Source organism: Aspergillus luchuensis, chromosome 2 (genome assembly GCF_016861625.1).
Source record: "Aspergillus luchuensis IFO 4308 DNA, chromosome 2, nearly complete sequence".
Taxonomy (NCBI): Eukaryota; Fungi; Ascomycota; class Eurotiomycetes; order Eurotiales; family Aspergillaceae; genus Aspergillus; species Aspergillus luchuensis.
In genome coordinates, this window is record NC_054850.1 from 4,447,816 (window position 1) to 4,469,380 (window position 21,565).

Here is a 21,565-nt window from a genome sequence, read left to right on the forward strand (position 1 = left end):
CAGCTTTGGAATGTGGAGAGGAGGGGAAATGATCATAAGCTTGCTGAGATTCCGAGCTTTGTCCCCAGGTCCTGTCCCGCTTTTAGAACCAGGTTCCTCTTTCTTTAAGGTTGCTGTGCCGTTGCAGGAGAGCTTTCTTACGTTGGATGCTTTATAGTTATAAGTATAGACCCAGCTGAGGTTCAGATAGGATCTTGAGGAGCACGCGACAATGATGGAGCTGGATGGAGACCGGAACTCCACGTGCGCAACGGCTGCAACTCAACGGCGATCCTCACTCACTGCGTTTTCTACCTCGGATGATACCGAAGAGAAGAGAGGAAGGCTGGCGTCTGGCCAGCAAGCCGACGGAGAGGAGACAAAGTAGCTCGGATGCCTCCGTGGACGGTGAACAAGTGTGAAGGGAGATGAAGAAGGATAGGGTAGCTTCACCCAGCTGTGTGGGGAGAGGATGAAGAAGAAGAAGAAGAGGAAGAAGGAGGAAGGCGAGACGACCAAGTTGGAACAAGCCAAGGCGTCCAAAAGCTCGGCATGGCGGGGTATCACGAACAATCAGCGAGCAGCTGGCTGATCCTTATAAAGCAACGAAGCACAATCAATCATGGTGACCCAGGTGGTGCAAGGTGCCACCAACCGGTGATGAGCATCCCTTGCATTGACCCTCCCCCAGGGCTTGATGCCGGCGATCATCCTGGGGAGGATCGGTTGGCTGGGAGAGTGTGTGCTGTTAGTCTCACACTTTCACTCCTGCCTGGATGCAGCTGGAATGCGAACCCATCGATTCTTCACCAATCGAGGTGGACCTGTGTACGCAGGATGCAGTAGACCGGCTGCTTAGTTATGCTGGAGGTGAGGTGTTTGTTCCTTCAATCACGGCCGAAGCTGTCATGGTCACGTTCTCTCCTTTCGCCCCCTTCAACACCTCCTTCCCAATTACTAGCGGTCAACAGGGTATATGACTGTTTTATTACTGGACACTCAATGGTACTAAAACACAGGATTCAAAAATTGAACCCAGCTTGAAATAGGTTAAAGCAAAAAGCAAAAACAAAAGCAATGCACTCCCATGCCTGATTGCCAAATCACTCAAATGTACCATGCCGCGAATGGATGTGTCCCTACATGACCTGAACTCCCCAACCCCAAAGACAGCACTAGTAGTGATAAAGAAAAAGAGAAAAATAACGCATGAAAGACAGTCCACCTAAAGATAACACACCTCACCCCTTGGTCCTCTGCCTCTTCTTCTCCCCACGCGCAGCCATTTCTTCGAATGCCGATTCAGGAGGACTCGACTTCCGCTTCTTCCTCGTCTTCTTGACCTTGCTCGGCCCCGGCCCCAGCGCATTAAGCTCACTATCCACGTTATACTTCTCCTCCAACCGATTGTTATACTTCTCCTCCAACCGATTGATGAGGCTGTCAAGACGGCCAAGGTTCCGCTGTTTAATCATCGCAGCCAAGTCACCCACGTCCTCGGGGCCATCCTCCTTCTTCCTCCCTCCCTTGTTCTTCCTACCCGTCTTAGACTTGTTCTCTTCCATCTCCTTGCTCACTTGTTCCGCCTCCTTCGCTTCCTTCTGTGCCCGCTTCAATCTGGCCTGACGCTTCTTGACCGGCTCCTCCGTGTATTTCTTGTACTTCTGGGCCCTTCCTTCCGCAATAGCCAAGTCAATGATGGCGCGGAATCGCTCATCATCATCAATGACATTACACAGCATCACAGAGTCGTAGATTTTATCCAGATCGCCCTGGTGATTTTCATAGGCCTGCAGTATATCCTTGACCTCTTCCTCAGACCCCTGGTATTCCTTCTTGAGCTTGTCGATCGCATCGACATCAACAGCGGTGGCGAATTGCTCCCGGTAGAACTCCGTCCAGTCAAAATCCTCATCTTCGTCCAAGGCGTCCTCCGTGCTACCCGTCTTATCGAATCTCGCGCGGCGACGTTCATCAGAAAGGACGGCGTAAGCGAAGGCGATTTTTTGGAATTTGCTGTTCGCTTCTTCTTTCTTGCTCGGGGGTGCCTTGTCTGTTACTGGTAGTTAGACAGCCGATCCCACACAACAAGTGATAGTTAGATGATAGATATAGTTAAGTATATACTTACCAGGATGATGCTTCAGCGCCTTCTTCTTATAAGCAGCCCTGATCTGGTCTTGAGTCGCCTGGTCATCGAGACCGAGAACCTCATACAAGTCAAGGACTCTGCGCCGGGGTATGATTATTTCACCATTCTCATCGCGTTCGACCGGTCCCCGCTTATACTCCTCTTCCTCTGAATAATACCCCTCTGGATCCTTCCCAACTTTCCATTTGTAGCGGTGGAGAGGGTTCGTGATAGGCATCTGGCCAAGAGACCAAAAAGGTCCAAGTAAGTGATGAGAAAAAGAGAAAATTGGGGGAGGATGCGTCTATTGAAAGCAAAAAAAAATCACAACAAGAAGTGATAAAAACTAGCTGAGGTAAAAGACATAACACCTCGGCCGTGAATGTTCGCGCGCAACGCAATAAAATCAAACGAGACAAACACCCCAAAACGCGCGGGACGCGAATCCCACTTATCTTTCCTAAAGAAGTTTAGCCGCGACTAGCCGGCATCAATCGATAACCTAACTATCAGATAGTATTCTATGCGGTCATACTCTTATTCCCCCCACTCATACTAACTAATTATCACATAAATAACTCTTCTTCCCCTTCTCTACACACAGCACACATACACATACATACACATACATACACATACACACTCTACAAGAATTCACACACAACAACCATCACCAAAAATGACCACAGACTCGGGAACCCCCAGCACCCCCCACCTCACCTACATGACCCAATGCCTCGCGCTCGCACGCAAAGCCCCCGCCCTCCCAACCAACTTCCGCGTCGGCGCTCTCCTCCTCAGCCGAAGCAAAGCCGACACTACCCCCAGCTACTCCTCCGACATCCTGCTCTCAACCGGCTATACAATGGAACTGGCCGGCAACACGCACGCCGAACAATGCTGTCTATCGAACTACGCCGCCGTGCACGGCGTACCTGATGAGCAAGTGCACACTGTTCTCCCCCACGACGATCCTGAAAGGAAACTAGTCATGTATGTGACTATGGAACCCTGTGGGAAGAGACTCTCGGGCAATGCGCCGTGCGTGGAGAGGATCATTAAGACGAGACAGGGTGGGGAGGGACAGGGTATACAGAAGGTGTACTTTGGGGTGAAGGAGCCGGGCACGTTTGTGGGGCAGTCGGAGGGGGTGAGGAGGTTGGAGGAGGCGGGCGTGGAGTGGGAGGTTGTGCCCGGCTTGGAGAGGGAGATTTTGGAGGTGGCAGTTGAGGGTCATGAGAGGGAGAAGAGGGAGGAGGTGGTGGGGAGGGCGTTGGAGGGGGTGAAGACGGATTTGGATAATGTTAGTGAGGAGGAGAGGAGGAGGCAGGAGAGGCAGCCGAGGAATCCTATGAAGAGGATGATGGAGGGGGAGACTATGATGTGAATTTTTCTTTTCTTTGTGGGGGTTATTTGGTTGTATTGTAGGGTTGGGATGGGGTGATGGGCGTGGGCGTGGGGGTTATGTTGATGCCGCTGGCGGTATTCTTGTCTTGTCTTGTCTGGGTTGGGGTATAGATGTGTATAGTGGGTGAAGGCTAAGGTGCGTAGTATTTATGGCTTAAGAGGTGATATGTACAAAGCTAGAGTCCAGTTGACTATTGAAGGACTATTTACGAAACCAATATTTGGAAAGTAGAATGCATCTTGGATAGAATGGAGTATCATTGGCATGCTGGACATGCTTCTGTCCTTGAACCCTACTCCCTCACAGCACGAGGTAGTAGATCGGTATTATTGTGTCTAATGTACCTGTCTAAGCTCCCTTCAGAGGATGACCGCTTGTTCTGTAATCGGTATCGGAGATAGCGACGGGACTGCTATCCCATATGGTCATTCTTGCGGTGGTGCGCGGGTATCATGCCCTCCATGGTTCTATCCACAACTTAGAGCAATATTGTCAGTCACACATCGACCAATCGATCAGCCCACCTGAACTCCCTCAAGACCCTCAAGGACCTCTTCACCAACACCCCCCTTCTGCAGGACCAGCTTGAGCATCTTTGCAATCGTGCGCCGCTTGACGCCACCCCGTCGGGGTCTCCAAACGCCAGCAACCTCTTCGCCAGTAGACGGGTCCGTCATGGCGGCCTCTTCCGCAGCGGCCGTGGAGCCCAGAGTCGCCACGTTCTCCGAGTTCGATACACCCGGCTGGGTAAGACGAGACGGGGGGTCGACTGTGCGAATAGAGAGCAGTTTCAGGCCATCCGAGTCACTATCCTGGGTGACAGAAACAGCCAGAACCGTATCCGCAACGGCAATCTCCTCTCTGTTAGGATCAAAGATGACATTATCGCCCACAGAAATAACAAGCAGCGTCACAGGAGGCCGGACCTGCTTCGTAGAAGAAAGACGAGGCCCCGACTGCGAGCGGGGGTATAGATATTCAGCGGCATTCCAATCATCATCGAAGAAGGGATCTTCCTCTCCCTTAGACTTGAGCTTAGGCAGCTTAGTCGACAAGAGAGCCAAATGAGTCGTCAAAGACAGCAACGGCAACGGATACGACAACGGCTGAGACAGCAGCAGCACCTGCACAAACATCATTAGCACCATTCACCCCTCCTCCCTTCGAAAGATCACTCACATCAATATACAACCTCCAATGCCACCTCTTATTAATAACCAACCTCCCCTTCAACCCACCCGCCATCTCATCCCCACCCAACCCATCACCAGCACCAGCAACCGACTCAACAAGCGGCTCGCGCATCATCTCCGACAAGAAAACCGGGAGGGCATCATCATCCCGAAACCCGGGGATCTCGATAGACATCTGCACCCACGACCCATGACCATGACTGGAGGTCTTTTGGCCCTCTCCGCCTTCATTATCGGCATAATCTTCTTGCGTTTGCTGTTGCGATAGGTTCAGCGCTTCAGCTGCAACAACGGTCTTTTCCACCTCCGCTTTCACTCCCACAATGGCTTGCGTGCCGTCAGCGAACCCCACACGCGCGCTACCGTTGGTGCCCGGCAGAATGTCTGTTTCTGCCGTCAACGGGCGGAATTGCGTGGGCGAGCGGCCGTCGGGGCGGATGGGGCCATCGGGGAGTGATAGTGATGTGTAGAGGTAGGAAAGTTCTGCTGGGGAGATGAGGGGCGTTTGGGAGGCGGAGGAGGCCTGGCGTTGGGCGGTCATTTTGTGTAGTTGTTGTTATGGATTTTGAGGTGAAGATGGTGGGGATTATATTGGCAGGTCGATTGGTAGCCTGCGACTTCGAAGTCTTGCGCGGAAGGATGGCTGACGGTAATTGATACCGCGCGGGGTTTGTTGGCGGTAGATTGAGGCTTCAATGGCGGTGCCTTCAATTGTAGGGCGCTCTAGATCAAGCCACTCGCGCCAATATCGAACTTCTAAACAGCGTCGCGACAAATCCAGTCTCGATGAGACTTTTGACGTAGTGCTGCATTGGGAAATTCTGCCGGTGGGCGGGGAATGGTTGTTCCGTGACTATCGCCGGGAGTACGCCAGTTGCGTACAACAGGAGAGCACAAAAGCATCACAACACTACAAGATTATTCACTAATTCTACAAGATGAATCGAAATTGTAATGATAAAGTATGTTGACAGACAGTGTCTGTTCCATTAACAGTAGATATAAACAGACGGCTCTCCCGTCGGGTAAGTCCTATATTACAGAATTGTTCAAGCCCAGAACCAGCCACCAGTGCTCCTTCCCAAAAGAGTGGTAAAATTGTACAATAGATGAATGGAAGTTCTTTTGTTCTTGTGGAGAAAGCTTTCACATCGCTTCCCATCCGCGCATTGAGACAGAAAGGAATGAGGGGGGTAAAGAGAAAGAATGATGAGGGAGGATCAATGCCCGGGAAATGTACAGAGGGGTGAAGGGAGTTTGACAAAAGGAAATGGTCGACTGCAGGGGTCAGGGCATATGCGGGGAGCTGAATATGCAGGTGTTAAGAGTATATATCGAAGGAATGATAGCAGACATTGCGACTCGCGCGATTGGTATCAATGCAAACAGATGAGCAATGTGCAGGGGATGTTAGGATATCAAGGAACGAAAGACATATATGCAAGTGGTATACCGAAAACAAGGTGCGAGGCCGACGGTATCTATAGAAGGGCCTTTGGGGTATGAAAACAGAACCAGACAAATGAAAGAAACCCGGGCTGAACCATGGCCTATACAAACATGGGTACAAATCAAGCGCAAGATACAGAAGAACAAAGACACAATGAAATGTGAGAAAAATGAGAAAAGATAAAAAAAAGCGGCCAACCTCCGTGGAAAAAAAGAAAAAGTAGACACCAGATCCCATACGCCTTGCTCGGTTAATTCGCCGATTCCGCGCGTGACCACCACGTTTTTGTTCTTTTGATTAAATATGAACAAGATCTGTGAAAGATGATGAAGAAATGAAAGCCTTCTCCAACATGGAGAAGCTAGCGACAAGTTGCTGAGCCCGTCAGGAACTTTGCCGGAGCTGGCTTCGCCCAGTCACCATCTTCATATGGAGGAGTTGGCCATTGGCGACTGGTGTTTGCGTCCGTCTTCTCCTCCGCGAGGGGCAGGCGTCTGCATGGCGTTGCATCGGAGTGACCGAAGCAGACGCCATCGCATTTGGCGGACGGAGAGGGAGTGGGATAAGGACTGGGCAGGGGGCGAGAGCTGTCGTTACCAACGGCCGGGCGGCTGTAGTTCGACGAAACTTCCGATGACACTTCGGTCTGTGCCAAACGCCTAGCAGCCCTGCTCGCTGAATGCAAGACCTCATCCAGCAGCTCGTCCTCCTCTTCAGGAGTCTCATAGCGGTGGATAGGGTTGTTCGACATCTGCATTGCGCGCCTAGTCCGGCTGGAGATTGGCCCGCCAGTGCCGCTGGTCGAGACAGGGCTTTCTCCCATCGAGCGAATCGAGCCCTGCGGCATAGATTGGCGCTTGGTGCTCTCAATTGGGGAGGTGATTTGCACGGGAACATTGCCAAGGGCGGCCGAGTCAAGCGAATGTTTCACAGTCTGGAGGGCCTTGTCCAGCTCCGAGAGATCGGAACCCTGCTTGGACTCGCCAACGTTGTTGACGGAGTCCAGAGCCAGAGAGGACCGATTCGACCAAGGCATGCAGCCAGCGTTAGCCTCAACATCGTCAGTACCAGAGTTGGCCTGGTTGCGACCGGATAGTCTGCGAGCGCGCTTGCGGAGGTGCGAGAAAAAGCTCTCCTTGGGAGTCACTGCGGAATACACGGTTCCCCCGCCATTGAGCGCTCTCTCTGCTTCTTGGCGGTGGATATCAGCGTAGTGATTACCGTGCGAGTTGACAGAAAGCTGTCTGCCAATCTTCTTGCTCGCCTTGCTGGCGTTGGCACTGTCGCCTGAATGGGCGAGAGACGAATTGGCTTGCGCTGTGACCGCATTAGAGAGAGGAGAGACTGGCCTAATCGAGGGCAGAATAGGCATTGGAGCCCCATTAGCCCAAGTGGCACGCTTACTGGCCGCCGGCTTGCTCTTCCCAGCCTGAAGGTCCGAATAAGCCACCGATTGCTTGGACGAGTTCTCACTCTCCACAGGTGGCACCGGGCTTTCCGATCTGCCGATCAAGGACCTCCGGAACCACGACGACTTGTATGACAAGGTCGAAGATTCACTCGCATCACGATTGGCGGACTTGAAGCTCTTGTCCGATTGCTTCCGGCCCAGAAGGCGAGCTGTGGAAGACTTGGGTCTCAATGGGTCAATGGCATCAGCAAAGTACTCGTGGTTGAGGGCCTGTGTCGAAGTCGGTCTATTCTTAGGATCCCACATCAAACACCACGTGACGAACTGGCTAAGAGCGGCGGGCCACTGGGGCGCCTGAAGGATGCTTTCCATGGAATGGGGCGCCATCTACGTTTCATTAGTAATCGCCTCGTACCGCGGGTAGCGCAGGGTAATCTTACCTTCGGGAACGTAAATCCCAGCTTCTGGGCAAGACGCGAGCCCTCTCTCCACTCACCACCTCCGAGCTTAGCTCCCGACTTACTGTACCAGTTACCAGGGCTTCCCATAATCTCACAAACACGCCAGACCTGGTCAACTTCGTTTCCACCAGGGAACAGTGGCTTCAGGGTAGCAATCTCGACCGCCATGGCGCCGATAGCCCACATGTCCACCGGTGCTGAGTATTCTCCTGCACGCAGGAGAACTTCAGGCGCCCGATACCATCTGGTAGAGACATATGTCGTGTAGGGGAGCTTGGAGTGAGTCTCTCTGGCGAGACCAAAGTCGGCGATCTTCACAGTATATGTCGGGGGAGTAGAAGGAGGGGTGACGAGGTTAGAGTAACGGCTGAAAGCAGAGTCATTAGGGGCGGATGTCGAGACGAGGATGTTTTCGGGTTTGATGTCGCGATGGAAGAAGTGATGGGCATGGATATGGTCGAGACCCCCCAAGATCTGGTAAAGGATGCTCTTGACATGCTTGCCATCGAGGGGCTTGTGATCCCGGGCTTTCATTAATTGGTAAAGGTTGCCATCCATATACTCCATGCAGATGTGTAGTTTGCGTGAGAGCGGGTCGAGGAAGATATCAAGGGCTGGAACAAGGTGGGGATGGGGAGGCAGGGATCGCAGGAAGATGACTTCACGGAGTTCGAGGCAGGGAGCCAATGACTCGAAGGTCTTCTTCATCGTCTTGATGGCAACCTAGAAACAGAGATTAGCAACCCCAGCGAAGAAGAGCGTCAAGTGGGCTCGCGATAACATACCATCGTCCCCCTCCGTGCAACATTGGAACCAGCAGTCCGCACACGTGCGACTGCCACGCTACCAAAGCTGCCATCACCCACTTCCTTGAGGACCTCGAACCTGTCTTCGAGGCTGGCGACTGAAGTGGGCGCAGCGCCCCGTGATAAGGAGTGGTGGTCGTAGCAGACAGTCATTGTGTCTCTTTCTCCCTTCTCTTCTCTGCCAGCAGAAAATCCAAGAGAACTTTGTGCGGCGTTGAGGGGCCTGAATTAAGAGGTAAGGAATGTGTAGAGGAAGTACACGGCTCTTCCAGTTTGAGTGTGTCGGGAATGTCGATAGATAGGATCAGGTGCGCATCATTCGCAATCAGGCAATGTGATATCCACGGGGAGTGTTGTGGTACTGTCCCATGGGTAGGTATGGGTGAAGGTGCAGGATGCGATAAGGATTAGGTGCAGAAGAGATTCGGGACGAAATTGGGACCCAGAGAAGAGGGGAAAGGGGTAGTCATGTAGTTCTCAGGAAAGAAGCGAAGGTGGAGGAGAGGGAAGATCTGGAAACCAGATGGAAGACCCAGAGGATTGGACGTGATCACTGTAGTGATAGGAGCGGATCCGGATGGGTGGACACAGACTAAACGAAAGGATGATCGGAGGCCGCCTTGGACAGAGAGGGGAGGGGTGGTTGTTGTGGTGGTGGTGGGAGGGAGGAGGGAAAAGAGTAGTTAGTACGGAGTAGGAAAGGGAATAACTCGACAAGCCCCTGACGCGGTGACAGCTTTAGCCTTTACCAGCTCCAAGACGAAGAGGAGAAGTTGGGTCCGGGCCGTGGAGACTGAAGAGGCGGTCGACGACGAAGCGGGTTTGGTGAAAAAGGCGATGGTGCAGATCCGAAATAAAATAATATAAATTATAAAAATAATAATTATGCTTCCAAAGGATAAAATGATGCAGGTGGGTTTTATTTTTTTTTTTTATTGAGGGGTTAAAAAAGGACTGAACCGGAGGGACGGCCAGTAAATGACATGGACCCAAAGGGTCGAATTGTTTTTTCCCTTGGGAATTGACGGCAGATGCACGACAGAGAGAATGTTATGATCATGCAGAGTTCTTGTTGTTGTGGTTCTCCATTCGAGGTTGGGGGAACGACGACGAAGGGGGAGGGGGGGAAAGGGTGGGCGAGTGGCAGAAAAGAAGGCAACAATTGAGGTGTTAATATGAGGGCCGAACGGTGACGCGAGTGGTCCAGCGAGAAAGAGACGCGAAAGAAAAGGCCGGAGTAGCAAGCCTAGAGAGGCAAGATTACCTAGTAATTCAAACAGGACCTCAACTTGAGTCTGAACTACTACCCAGTTCACTTGCTTCTAACTACTTTTCTACTAAACCCAAGCTACCAAGCGCCTAGTAATATTAACCCTCCCTGGCCATTCGCTCCAGTCTCCGTATTAGCCCGGCCACTAAGGTATCCGCGCGAAATCGGACTCCGTAATCGTCCTTGGGAAAAAGAGAGAGGGAGAGAGAGAGTCATTCATTCATACCGACTGAATTCGTATTATTACTTAGCTACTAATAATAATACCCATGAATAATGTGGTCAACGCCATACCATGCTGCGTTTAGCGGACTTTTCCTCCACCGGACTAGTCCCGACCACTTGGTCACTGAGAGAGGAATGGTCGAGGAACGGAGACCCACCCTTTTCACCCAAGGAATCCGAAAAGGAGGTTCAGGGAGTTTCCCAACTTACCATACACGGGCGGCCCAAAGAAGGGGGAGGGAAAGGAACCCCCGAAGGCGGCACCTGGCGGTTCGGGTTCATGGTACATTGCCGAAAAGGTCAAGACGAAAACATGGAAATGCACCACAATAACTATCCCCGCGGCTAAGATGGAGAAATCTTGGGACAACGATCGTTTGGAACATGCTTGCGGAGTCCATACAGTCAAGTAGAGAGCAGTGATGAGGAAACACCCAGTTCTGAAGTCTACACCTTTGGGAGGAGCAGGAAAAAGAGAAAGGAATAGATCCGTCGTTCTATCGAATTCCCCCAACTCAAAGAAGGAAAGAGACAAAAAAAAAATAAAATAAAATAAAAAATAGGTGATTACTTTTTACTTTCCCCTCAGATTGACTGTTCGTTAGGGTAAGTAGGTTTCGGGGTTTACGGTTTGTTTGTTTTGAAGAGTCCCCGGTCCACGGAGAATGCCGTAAATTACTGTCTTCCAATTACCGACATTTCGAACGGAAAGTCCCATGAATTCCACAAATGATTCTCACAGCTTTTGAGCTGAGTATTGCTTGCTGGCTGGTCCCTTAAGCAAGAGTAAGTACTTTGCGTAGGGCAGCTTGCTTACTTGCCCATGAAGCGAGTTCCCTGATGTTGAAGTATCAGACACAGCAATCTTGATCAGTGTGATCCGTAGTAGTGCTTCCAACCAATCGCCTCTATCCAGATGTATCTTCCGAGGTAGTACTTTGCCTGTGTTGACTAGGTGATGATAGTGAATCACGGAGACTACTACAGACCAGTTGTGTCATATCTTTACATTACATCTGAATCGGGACACAACCTCCGATCCTTTCTTAAGAGTTGTCATTCTCAACTATATCGAAATTATGTGGCGCAACTGTCGTCGTTTGAGCTCATGCCGTGGCAAATGAGATTCATCGCGAAAGGATCTAACAAAGTTCGGTCTAAGATGAGGTGTAGAAAACAGTTTAGACTGTTCAAATCATCCCGTCTTGGAGATTTGGAGGACAGAGCAGACTTTCTCACATTCAAAGAGATCGAAATGAAAAACGGCCTGGGAGGAGCCTTAGGTACTTCATGCGACCAGTCATCATCACACGTCGCTTTGAAGACTCTGGACTCTGGCGAGGTCCAGCCTTAATCGACTCCACTTGGTCTCCGCCTCTAGTAATCGTTAGACGGGCGCTAGCAAGGTTGGCCAGGGGTTGGGCCGCGTCTCTCTTGCTTCAACCTGGGTTGCAACCTTTTCCCAGAGTGATGCGACTTGCTGCTCGGCCATCCCACTCAGGGTCTCGGATAATCATGACACTCTAGACTCTCCAGCGAATGTGACAGGTAGTGCTCCCTACACCCTAAACCGTGACGGTTGTACGGGGATTTCGCCTCGTATAATCCATCATTCAGGGGTCGCATGTGATACCCGCATTACCTCATCTACAGCATCACCCCAGAGGGTGGAAAGAGAAAGGGGGAAAAAAAAAATAAAAGAAAATAAGACGAGCTGCATCAAAACCCAGATTTGAGTTAAGATTACGGCGCAGGCTATCCTTGCCGATAATATATGAGCGTAAAAGATAGCTTGCCAGCCGAGGAATCATAACTCACTACTAATGCCTGTTCTGGGGCTTTGTTAGTCTACTAGTTAAGTAAGTAGCTCAGAGTTGCTAGTTGCTGACTTCCGAATTGGATAGAAAGAGGTCAGCCGGGGGATCCACAGGACAAGGAAAAGAGAAGATACTCCAGGCAGTGGGCAGTTTTACAGTTCATGCACGTTGTTATCTGGATCCATTATTATTGATAGTTCATCTGTTGTCTTGAACAATGGATCCAGCCAACAGTGGCTGGACATGTATCCATCCCCCGTACATCCGTCGCCTGCCTGCCTGCCCCCCCTCCCCCTCTTTATTGTGCTTAGGTGGCTGACCGCCAGCATGGCAACACTTACAGTAAGTTAGTTGGAATACCCACAGGCTGCAACGATTGATCTTCAAATCGAGCCTGGAAACTGTTTTGCCATCTGCCGGTACTACATCGATAGAGATGTGGCTTGCATGTCTGCCCCTCCGGGCATGCTGGTCCCGTCTTTTCTGGGTAATCTACATGTGTAACACTTTTCCGGAGGTTGAAACGGTAAGGATTGCTTGGTCGACAGTTGATAGATTCATCAACAGCGGGAGATGGCCGAAGGAAAAGCGTCGCTGTTTCATCGATACTATTGGTGCTTCAGCTGACTGACAGAAAGAGAGCATGACAAAAGGAAAGAAAAAAGAGAAAAAATTTTCGTAGTGTGAGAGAAAGTACTGTTACCCGGAAAAGGAAGGAACGACAGTAAGACGCCGTACTACCATGTCCGAGGGAAAGGCAGGATGCCTTGTTCCAATCATCCACAGAGGTCTCCGCTACCCGCGCTTGACGTCTACAAGGTTTGAGACAATTCCTGGTGCTCTAAGAAAATAACTCCGCTCCATGGCAATCAACATATATGAGACGATTCTGAGTACTATGTTTCTGAAGGTTACGCGTTGCCACATTCTGGAGCTGAGGGTTGTCTCGAACTATCGGGTCAGTATGGATATGTCTTCGGAGTACCATGGACCGCATACTCCGTGCGCTGAATCTCGTAGAAGCTCCAACTACTCAGGCCATCAAAGTCCCCAAAGATTTGCATTGTGCTAAGAGCGCGATATTCCACTGAGGGGCTACCTCATAGGGATAGAGGGCGATGCTCAGCAGTCTTCCTTACGAACTGATGCATACATTATGCACATGTATGGCTGATGCTGGATCCTTCTGGATGTATAGACTTCATACATCAAGCGAAGTTGATCAGCTGTAGCTAAGCCTGTGCATCTGCGAGATCAGATCCAGGACACAGACTGGTGCACTGTAGAAAGTACGGGGCACATTAAGTACGCAAAATGGCCATTGCTTGTGTAGGACAGCTGTTACCACAGTTACCAATTCCTATATTTCTTTTTCCCTCTACTTTTTTACATGCAAAGAGTTCAGTTCGCCACTGGATACACCAATTCTTGAGACGAGGGAACCGCAGATAGACTCATTTACCAGGCCTTTTCCGTTTTACCCTTGCAATGTGGGGTGATCATAGCCGATCTTATGATAAGATGTCATCGCTGGATACTTTGATGACGGGGAGGATCATCAACCCTCACAGGCGGCATTAGTAGGCGGGCATAATGGCCAAACTTTGAACGGGCAATGCTTCAATCCACTAGATACTCAAAGCAGCATAGATAGTGGCTTCATTGGCGTGATCATTTCCCATATACAGTAGTGCTGTTATGCACGGAGTAGGATGCTCTTCTTGATAGGAAGATTTGGGGATTTCCATTCCTGTCACGGTGGCGGGTGATGGGTCATGGACGGAGAAGCCATGTCTTGAAGTTGGTCAAGTCTGGAGCCGAGACGCGTATGATCAGCTACACCGCACCTACGACCTGTGTACTGTTTACACTCGTTATTTAAGATCCGGTTTTGATGACAGGCCATACAGATGCCAAAAAAGGGGTCTAGAGATGGATTGGTCACCGCTTGTGTCACTTGACCGGTGACAGGCTTCAATAAACCACTCGGTGGGAACGGCGAAGAATGGAGACTGTCAGTCACCGTCTTTTTGAGGTCCATAGCAGTATCCTCTCTCCCCCTCTTCTTTGGTGTTCTTCTCGTTTCTTCATTTCCATTCATGAAAGATGGGAGGAGGGGGGAAGGGATGTATGCTCTGGGGAGAAAGAAGAAAACATTGAGGGGTTTGTGTTCTCCATACACAGTAAATGAGGACTGTGCGATGCTGTAGTGGGCCAACCAACCAACCACTCGAGAAAATCACGACTCGTAATCTTGCCGGCATGACATCTGCTTTTTCCCCCCATTAATGGTCTTTGCTCTTCTTGCCACGGAGTGTCTTCCTCCCGCTACCTGGGCTACGCGAATTTTGTTTATTTACTTCTCCATCTGTTTTGGTGTCTCCTTGGGTGGTAGCATCATGCCATTTGGACTGTGAATTTACATAATCACGTTTTAACCACAATAATCGCGGCTGTTCTTCCAATAGAGAGAAGGCTACCCGACATTAGTCCAAAGTGACAACAACCACCACCACAACAACTAACAACTGCAAAGACAGAAAAAAGTTTGTGCGTGGGATTTGAAGAAAGAGGGGGAAAAGCCAATGATTGCAATTTCTTGGAAAGTTTCGGGCACCAGCGCAGAAAGGGAAGGGTGGGTGACTGGTACCGGAGTCCTAGACGACTGGCTGATGGGCCTCCACCCCCAAAACGGATAGATCAGAGGGTCGGAAGACGTGGTTCTCATGGAACCAACGGGTTTAGTCGACCGCCGGCCGTCTGAGTTACCAGCCAAGGGTGATTGGGAAGACCCAACAGTGGAGCCGCTTCATTCGAATGAGTGGATGAAAGGCATTTTGCAAGCGGATACCGTGGACCTGCTGATTGCGCCGGGGCAGTCGGGGAATGCGGGTCCCCACTCGGCGTGAGGCCCGTCCCCGCTACCCGACAGACCCGGCTATGGATCTAGTTCTCTAGTCAGCCAGTAGTCGTTGCGTCCGGCGAGATGGTGAGGATTACGATGGAGTTCCCAAACGGATCCGTTACCAACAAATGGATCTCCTGAGTGTCTCGCGGCCCAGTTGACCTATCTCGCTAGCAGCTCCGCTGCTCCTTAGGGATCTCTTAGCCCTGCTACTATGCCAGTAGCTTTCGAAGCCGGCTCCTTCCAAGAGCGTTCCAGAAGGATGAAGGACGTTCGTGGAATCGACGAAGAAGGAGATCAGGAGACGAAAATCTCGCAATTACCTTCTCTAGACAAAGAAGCTCATCGTGAGCGGCACCCCCGTCGGCTTTGCCGCTTGAGTTAACCGTTGGAGCGGAATAACTATGGGTAATAATATTGAGAGTGGCTCTCTATCGTCGACGGACTACGGAACGCCCTGGAGGATCAACAAAGAATTCCCTGCAGGTAAAGCCGACTAAAGACCTTCTGGAACGCCACTAAGGATTCCACATTATTAATTCTCAATTGCCCCAGTCCATGACCTTCTTCGGGAGGGTGATCAAAAGTACCTACGAGCTTAGGCAGGTACAGGATGTGCTTGCATCAGGATGTGCGTTCTCCAGATGGATACCTCTGCCCAGTTCCTGCTCTTACTCACATGGGTGCCACCTTTCAGTGGGTGCGCTGTGTCTACTCGACTGTGTACAGACCCTCCTGTTGATCAGTCCCATTTAGCAAAGACAAATTTCATCAAGGCTGGCCAATCGTGATGTGAGTCAGGCTTGTGTTGACCCTGACGAAACATGATTGCTGGATTAGCCGGCTGGACTTGCAGTAGTCTCAGGGTGTCTGCATTCCCGCATGCCAGATCTACCCTTTTCCCTCTTTTTGGCTCCCATTTTCCAATTTCTCCGACGCGGTGTGCAGAAGACTGTGTAGATCGATGAGAATCCTATTAGGATATCGGAGTACTGTGTAGAAAGTCCGATGAGAATGTAATCTCGCTTCAGATATGATGCATCCCAGTCAGCCTATGAAGAGGCGGGGAAGGCAAGTATACCAGCAGAATTGACTGACTTTTCAGTTCACTTCATTCAAGTGTTCATAATTCCTTTTCTTCCCCTCATCTTTGGGATCTGTGCAGTTAGTGCATGCTACGTCATTGTGCTCAGCTTCATTTTCACATTGGTTAACATACTTCGTAGTGATTTGTGACTCGAATACACTTTCAGCTGAAGCCAAGTAGTGAGGGTAGCCAGGAGAGTAACAATATGTGCCCGCCGAGCTGATGAGAAACAAGCCACCAACGATACAAACGAGCACGCAAAAGCGCCGAGACATGCGTTTGACTCTAAGCGGACCGTTTGCAAGCCATTTCATCTTAGACCAACGTCGAGCTATCTGTATGACACTATCATGAGAATCAACCTCCGAGAGGCAGACGCGAGTTTCTGACCTGCCCAACTTGGAAAATGACGATTTCCAGTGCAAAATGAGGGGAACATGGCGTTTTCCGTACTCAACAATACCATCAGCCTCAGGTATTGACTTCTTCTTCGGACGGAACTTACCACTCAGGCTTCATGATATTGTCATGAGCCACCAGCATTACTTTTCCCTTCACAGTGTCACGCGTCACTAACTGGTGGCTGGCGCCTAGATGCTTATCGAATACCTTCGCAGGAAGGTTCCTCCGTCCTCATTCACCGTCTCGCTAACACTGTTCACTGGAGCTTACGTTGCCTGGGCAGGAAGGATGCCATAGTGATAGATCCTGCTGAGAGCCTATAAAGTCGCCTGGAAACTGTTAACTCTGTTTCTCCTTCGCTCCATCTCGCGTCTTCGACTTCGTGGCTGGTATCTAGCTGATCTGAGGCAACTTCATCATCGTCCTACTGATAGTCGTTCCCCCCGGATAGCTCTCACCATGGGGCCATCCAGACGGGCCAAAGTGGTTCCCAACGCCTTTGCCGGTGGCTATAGCCAGACAGTCAAGAATCGGTCAGTCTTCTGCTAGATACGCTTCAGATCGGTCTGGCTGACTATACTATAGGCTTGACAAGGTTGTTTTCCCGGATAGGTATGTCTACTACTTCACTCTATACTGCATGGAATATCATTCTGTTCTACGGCTGACGCGAACTTAGAATCAAGTGCGGAACCTGCAAGAAGTTTCGGTTCATCGGCACTTTTTCTAATAGACAGTTGGACATTCTACGCCATGCGGTAGTGGCCGATGGAGTTTCGCCTGTTACCAGCGGAATTGCCAGATGCAGACAGTGCACCGGTCCAGGCAATACTGAATTGAAATGCTCCCAGTGTGACCGTGTCAAATCAATTGAAGAGTTCGCGAAGAATCAGCGTCAGGAGCGTGATACTGCGGTATGTTTCCTCGGTTTAGTCGCGGTGGAGTGTAGCTGGGCTAATCCTAAGACAGCGATGCATGAACTGTGTCCAGAAGCATACGGAGACTGAACCTTTGATTGATGAATTGAAGCAGATCACCGGAGGCGATGATACTACTGCTAGCTCTGTTACTGTTGGAAATCCCCCTTGATCTCTACTTCCATATCATCTATATTTTAATTGGGATGTACTGACAAGCTCGAAGAGTCAGGCAGGCAGTAGCTCTATGGCTGTCTCGTTCAAGCGGCTCCAGCTGACCGGTGCTCATGAGGGATCTGGTTACAGCGACGATGAGGATGACGATGACGATTTATCCGTTGGCGGTGGTGTCTTCCTTGAACCTGGACACACCGACGAGAATAGCAGCACCAACAAGGGCAAAGAGAGAGTCTTCACCGGCTACGATCCTCAGGGAAATCCCCATGTACTCACTCACCGTGCGGAGGTCACCCAGTCCTACGAGAGCGAATGGTCTGTCTGGGGAGTCAAGAGCAAGGCTACTAGAAGTGAGGCCGGTCCCGCCAGAGCTACGCCGAAGAAGGAGTCCAAGTTCGCGAAGATTCCGGTAAGTGCCATCGACTTTGTATATCTACCAAGATTCGATGTTAATGACGAGTGATTCCGCGCAGCGCACCATCTATGAGAAGGGTGAACTGCCGAGCATGGCCATTCCCGACGCCAGCGGTGCGAATATTCCTTCTGACGATGAGGAAGAAGAGAATGATTTGGACGGCTTTCTGTGAGCACACTTGATATTCCAGGGCAGAACTCAGGTGTAACAGTGATTGTGACCGTACTGAGTCTGAAGTTGATGGGATTATCGAGATGACTGGAAAGCTGTGAAAACCGCTATGAATTTCTTCTCTTCTCCAATTCGGGCTACTGTCTTAATTCTTTTATTCGGCTAACCAATCTTGCTTTTCTGAGATGGTGTGACAAATGTACTGTGGCAGCCGGAAGCGATGGGTCACTGCTAGGAGGAGGCGCAATAATGGCTGGGTTTCCAATTGCGGTTCCATTGCGGTTCCATTGCTGTTACTATTCGGTTGTTGTATCCTTTGTAGTGCCAATTGAAGAATATGGACGGTTCCACCTTTTTCAACCATGGATGAAGCGATCTTGGTTTCTACTTCCAAGTAGGCTGGTTCCCGCCCAGGAACCAGAGACTGCCGACCCGCAGGGTCTACAGTAGTGGTGTCTTTATATAGCGGGTTAGGGAAGCATTGTAAATGGTTGTACTCTGTAGAGCTTCACTACATCGACAATTCGCCACTGATGGCCATTTTAAGAAGCCAGTTCTATAATTGCCATTGGCGAAGGGTAATCCTGATGGAATTCGAAGGTCACCCAAGGGGGTGGGCGAGAGAGAAGAAGCGAAGGCGAAATGATTCCATTCCGTCTCCCAATTGAGATCCCCGCAGCCCGCTGGCCATGACGTAGGCGGCCATCCTGTCTTTTCTTTTCTTTCCAGCCATAGACGACTCTGTCAAGTGTCAACATCTTTTTTTAGTTGTCATCTGCTTTTTTTCTTCTTTGTCTTTCGATCTTCTGTTCCTTTCTGCATCAGACACGCGACGACCCACTCAAGCTGTCAGTCTTCAGCTCTATTTTCTGTTTTGTTGCCAGACCCAGCCCACTTCGCTACACACTGCGTGTATCCCGTTGGTTTCAGCATCCGTCGCCCCTCTTCCTGCCCCGTCTTTATTTTCTACTTCTTTCCCTCTGTTCTGGTGCAGACCAGTCGATCTGTCGCCACACGATTGTCGCTCCTCTGCTTCCATTTGCTTTGGTATTTCTGTCCTTGGCTTTCTCAGTAGCCTTATACTGCACCAGCTCGTTACCTCACTCACAAGGCTGCTCTGGTGATTACCTTGCGCTCGTGATCACGCAGGGCAGACAAGACTGACCGGCATCGTGCGCCCTGGCACCCGGCGCAATGGCTTACAACAGCTTCCCCAACAGTCCTTCTTACTCGCAGTTTGGAAGCATGAACCATGCCAATCCAACCGAAAATGGCGCATCATCTTACACTCCTCCGTACCCTGCACAATATGGGCCGGAGCAGGTGAATATGCCTCAGCCTCAAGTTCCTCCTACCTCCGCTTCTCCGACAGGTTACTATCCGAAACCTCCGTACGAGCCAGCTCCATGGCAGCAACAGCAGCATCAGCAGCAACCACCACCGCCTCCTCCCCCTCCCGGGAGGATCAACGAGGCTGTGAATTCGGCCTTTCGCCAGGCTGACTCTCCAGCCTATCTGTCTCCAGAGGTGGTCTCTCAGATAACTGCGACGGTGATACAACAGCTGAAAGCGACGGGGTTGGACAATTTGCAAAATGATCAACAGCCGTCACCACCGCCGCCGCCGCCGCAATGGAGTCATCCAGCTACAGCCGCCATGTATGGTGAACCGTCCCATTCACCTAGGCCGCAGAATACCCCTCCACCACCGCCTAAGATCCCACAAGGTAACCCGGAATACCAAGCACCTGTGCCGCCTGTACATCCCAGCAGCCCTCATTTATTCCCCGGACCATCCGTGGGGCAGCCGGGTGAAAGACGTGGATCGCCAACAAGCCAGAGTCAGGTCAGCGACCATCACCAGAGCATGGAGTCCCGACCAAAGCCGCCATCGAGGGAAGCTACGGTTACTGAAATGACAACGTTGGATAAAGTATGGGGCAAGTTCTTCGAAGACGGGAAGCCAACAGAAAAGCTCAGCATGCTATTGCGCGGCATCACAGTCCACCTTGTAAGTGCAGTCCGCAACTGGTGTGTTCTAGAGGCTAACGAGATTGATGGGTAGATTGAGAATTACCCGCCGGAGAATACTCTCGTTGTAGTTCCTGAAAAGATGAAACAGTTCTATGCAGATACAAGTGTGCCATCTGATCCATACCCTTGGGAAGGTCGGTCCTCGTGAACCTCTGTAATGGAGCGATTGTTGCTGACTTTGACTAGACATCTTTGACGACCGTACATCCCAGATCTCAAGGTTGCTGCGAAGGCTTGAAGTGGAACATCATCTCGTACAAAATAAACTCCATGAGAGGCCTGATATCCCGGGTCTGACTCCTCGCGGTTTCGCCCGCTGGGCTACTTTAATGATTCAAGCCCACCCTGAGAAAGAGTACGAGCGCTTCCAGAAGGCGCTGTTGAACATGCCCATCAACAACCCCGACAATAGGAGCGAGAGACTGCCCAAGGAGTTCTCAAGGCGCTTGTTCCCTGATGCCCCAGACCTTTCATTGAGGGAAGAGATCGATCAGAAAATCATGGAGTTTTGCAACGTCGACTTGCCGCCCATCACCGAGGACGAGCTGAAAAAGGTGGCCGCACAGCGTCACAAGAAGTCTGCACACAAGGCATCAGTGAGCTCCGTCGACTCAACCCCTTCAATGGGAGAGCGTGAGCGTCAACCCTACTATAGCACATCATCTTCTGCCATTGTCGATGATGAGGACAAAGAGGTGCCATCGCGGCCTATTGAACGCGAAAGGAAGCCCTACACTGCGCATCCTGGAGGTGGTAAAGTGTACGAAGATAAAGCACCCAGCCATCGCCATGCGAACTCGATGTCCGCAGGATCTGGCTCGAAAGATAGCCCGATCGAGATCGGACCCCGAATGTCGGAGACGCACCTCCACACCGGGACTTCACGTCCCACAACTACGTTCGGACGATCTCGAAGTCCGTCACGGGGGGCTCATACAGGCGGCGACTATAGGCACTCCGAAAGCGACCTGTTAGGCCATGGTAGTGGCTCTCGATATGGAGGGTTGTCGGACAATGACTACTACTACCCCTCAACTACATCTGCCCTCCCAGGAGACATCGACGACAGTCGCAAATACCACAACCTTAGCCCCGACCATGGCGATAGGCGACTGTACGATGCCCTGCGGAACCGAGACAGCGAACGAGAAAAACTCAAGCGCAGCAGCTGGGGCGGCGACGAGGATTACTATCGCGCGGCTACCGGCTACGACTATAAACCGTATGGGTATAGGTGATATTGATATGCTGACCGTGTTTGACCATTGATACTTGTCGTTCTGGCGCGCTTTTTGTATGAAAAGAGA

At 50.9% G+C, this 21,565-nt stretch overlaps 7 protein-coding genes across 7 annotated transcripts; 3 read left to right on the forward strand and 4 right to left on the reverse strand.

The window, feature by feature from the left end:
• Nucleotides 1-1,220: 1,220 nt before the first annotated feature.
• On the reverse strand, nucleotides 1,221-2,348 carry AKAW2_21444A (DnaJ domain protein; the record flags this gene model as incomplete). Its single annotated transcript, XM_041686269.1, has 2 exons — nucleotides 1,221-2,032; nucleotides 2,111-2,348. 2 exons carry the CDS (start codon nucleotides 2,346-2,348, stop codon nucleotides 1,221-1,223), a joined length of 1,050 nt encoding a protein of 349 aa, XP_041540270.1.
• Nucleotides 2,349-2,789: 441 nt separating this feature from the next.
• On the forward strand, nucleotides 2,790-3,497 carry AKAW2_21446S (putative DRAP deaminase; the record flags this gene model as incomplete). The annotated part of the gene is made up of 1 exon (XM_041686270.1): nucleotides 2,790-3,497. The coding sequence occupies one exon, from the start codon at nucleotides 2,790-2,792 to the stop codon at nucleotides 3,495-3,497; it is 708 nt and encodes a 235-aa protein (XP_041540271.1).
• A 536-nt stretch (nucleotides 3,498-4,033) lies between these two features.
• AKAW2_21445A (exosome non-catalytic core subunit RRP42) lies at nucleotides 4,034-5,252 on the reverse strand (the record flags this gene model as incomplete). The annotated part of the gene is made up of 2 exons (XM_041686271.1): nucleotides 4,034-4,642; nucleotides 4,698-5,252. 2 exons carry the CDS (start codon nucleotides 5,250-5,252, stop codon nucleotides 4,034-4,036), a joined length of 1,164 nt encoding a protein of 387 aa, XP_041540272.1.
• Nucleotides 5,253-6,522: 1,270 nt separating this feature from the next.
• On the reverse strand, nucleotides 6,523-8,992 carry AKAW2_21447A (serine/threonine-protein kinase; the record flags this gene model as incomplete). The annotated part of the gene is made up of 4 exons (XM_041686272.1): nucleotides 6,523-7,478; nucleotides 7,566-7,959; nucleotides 8,013-8,756; nucleotides 8,819-8,992. The coding sequence occupies 4 exons, from the start codon at nucleotides 8,990-8,992 to the stop codon at nucleotides 6,523-6,525; spliced, it is 2,268 nt and encodes a 755-aa protein (XP_041540273.1).
• Nucleotides 8,993-13,904: 4,912 nt separating this feature from the next.
• On the reverse strand, nucleotides 13,905-14,252 carry AKAW2_21448A (uncharacterized protein; the record flags this gene model as incomplete). Its single annotated transcript, XM_041686273.1, has 1 exon — nucleotides 13,905-14,252. One exon carries the CDS (start codon nucleotides 14,250-14,252, stop codon nucleotides 13,905-13,907), a length of 348 nt encoding a protein of 115 aa, XP_041540274.1.
• A 2,752-nt stretch (nucleotides 14,253-17,004) lies between these two features.
• Nucleotides 17,005-18,226, forward strand: AKAW2_21449S (uncharacterized protein; the record flags this gene model as incomplete). The annotated part of the gene is made up of 6 exons (XM_041686274.1): nucleotides 17,005-17,078; nucleotides 17,131-17,157; nucleotides 17,225-17,459; nucleotides 17,515-17,616; nucleotides 17,689-18,048; nucleotides 18,113-18,226. 6 exons carry the CDS (start codon nucleotides 17,005-17,007, stop codon nucleotides 18,224-18,226), a joined length of 912 nt encoding a protein of 303 aa, XP_041540275.1.
• A 1,193-nt stretch (nucleotides 18,227-19,419) lies between these two features.
• Nucleotides 19,420-21,496, forward strand: AKAW2_21450S (uncharacterized protein; the record flags this gene model as incomplete). Its single annotated transcript, XM_041686275.1, has 3 exons — nucleotides 19,420-20,235; nucleotides 20,290-20,392; nucleotides 20,445-21,496. 3 exons carry the CDS (start codon nucleotides 19,420-19,422, stop codon nucleotides 21,494-21,496), a joined length of 1,971 nt encoding a protein of 656 aa, XP_041540276.1.
• Nucleotides 21,497-21,565: the final 69 nt, after the last annotated feature.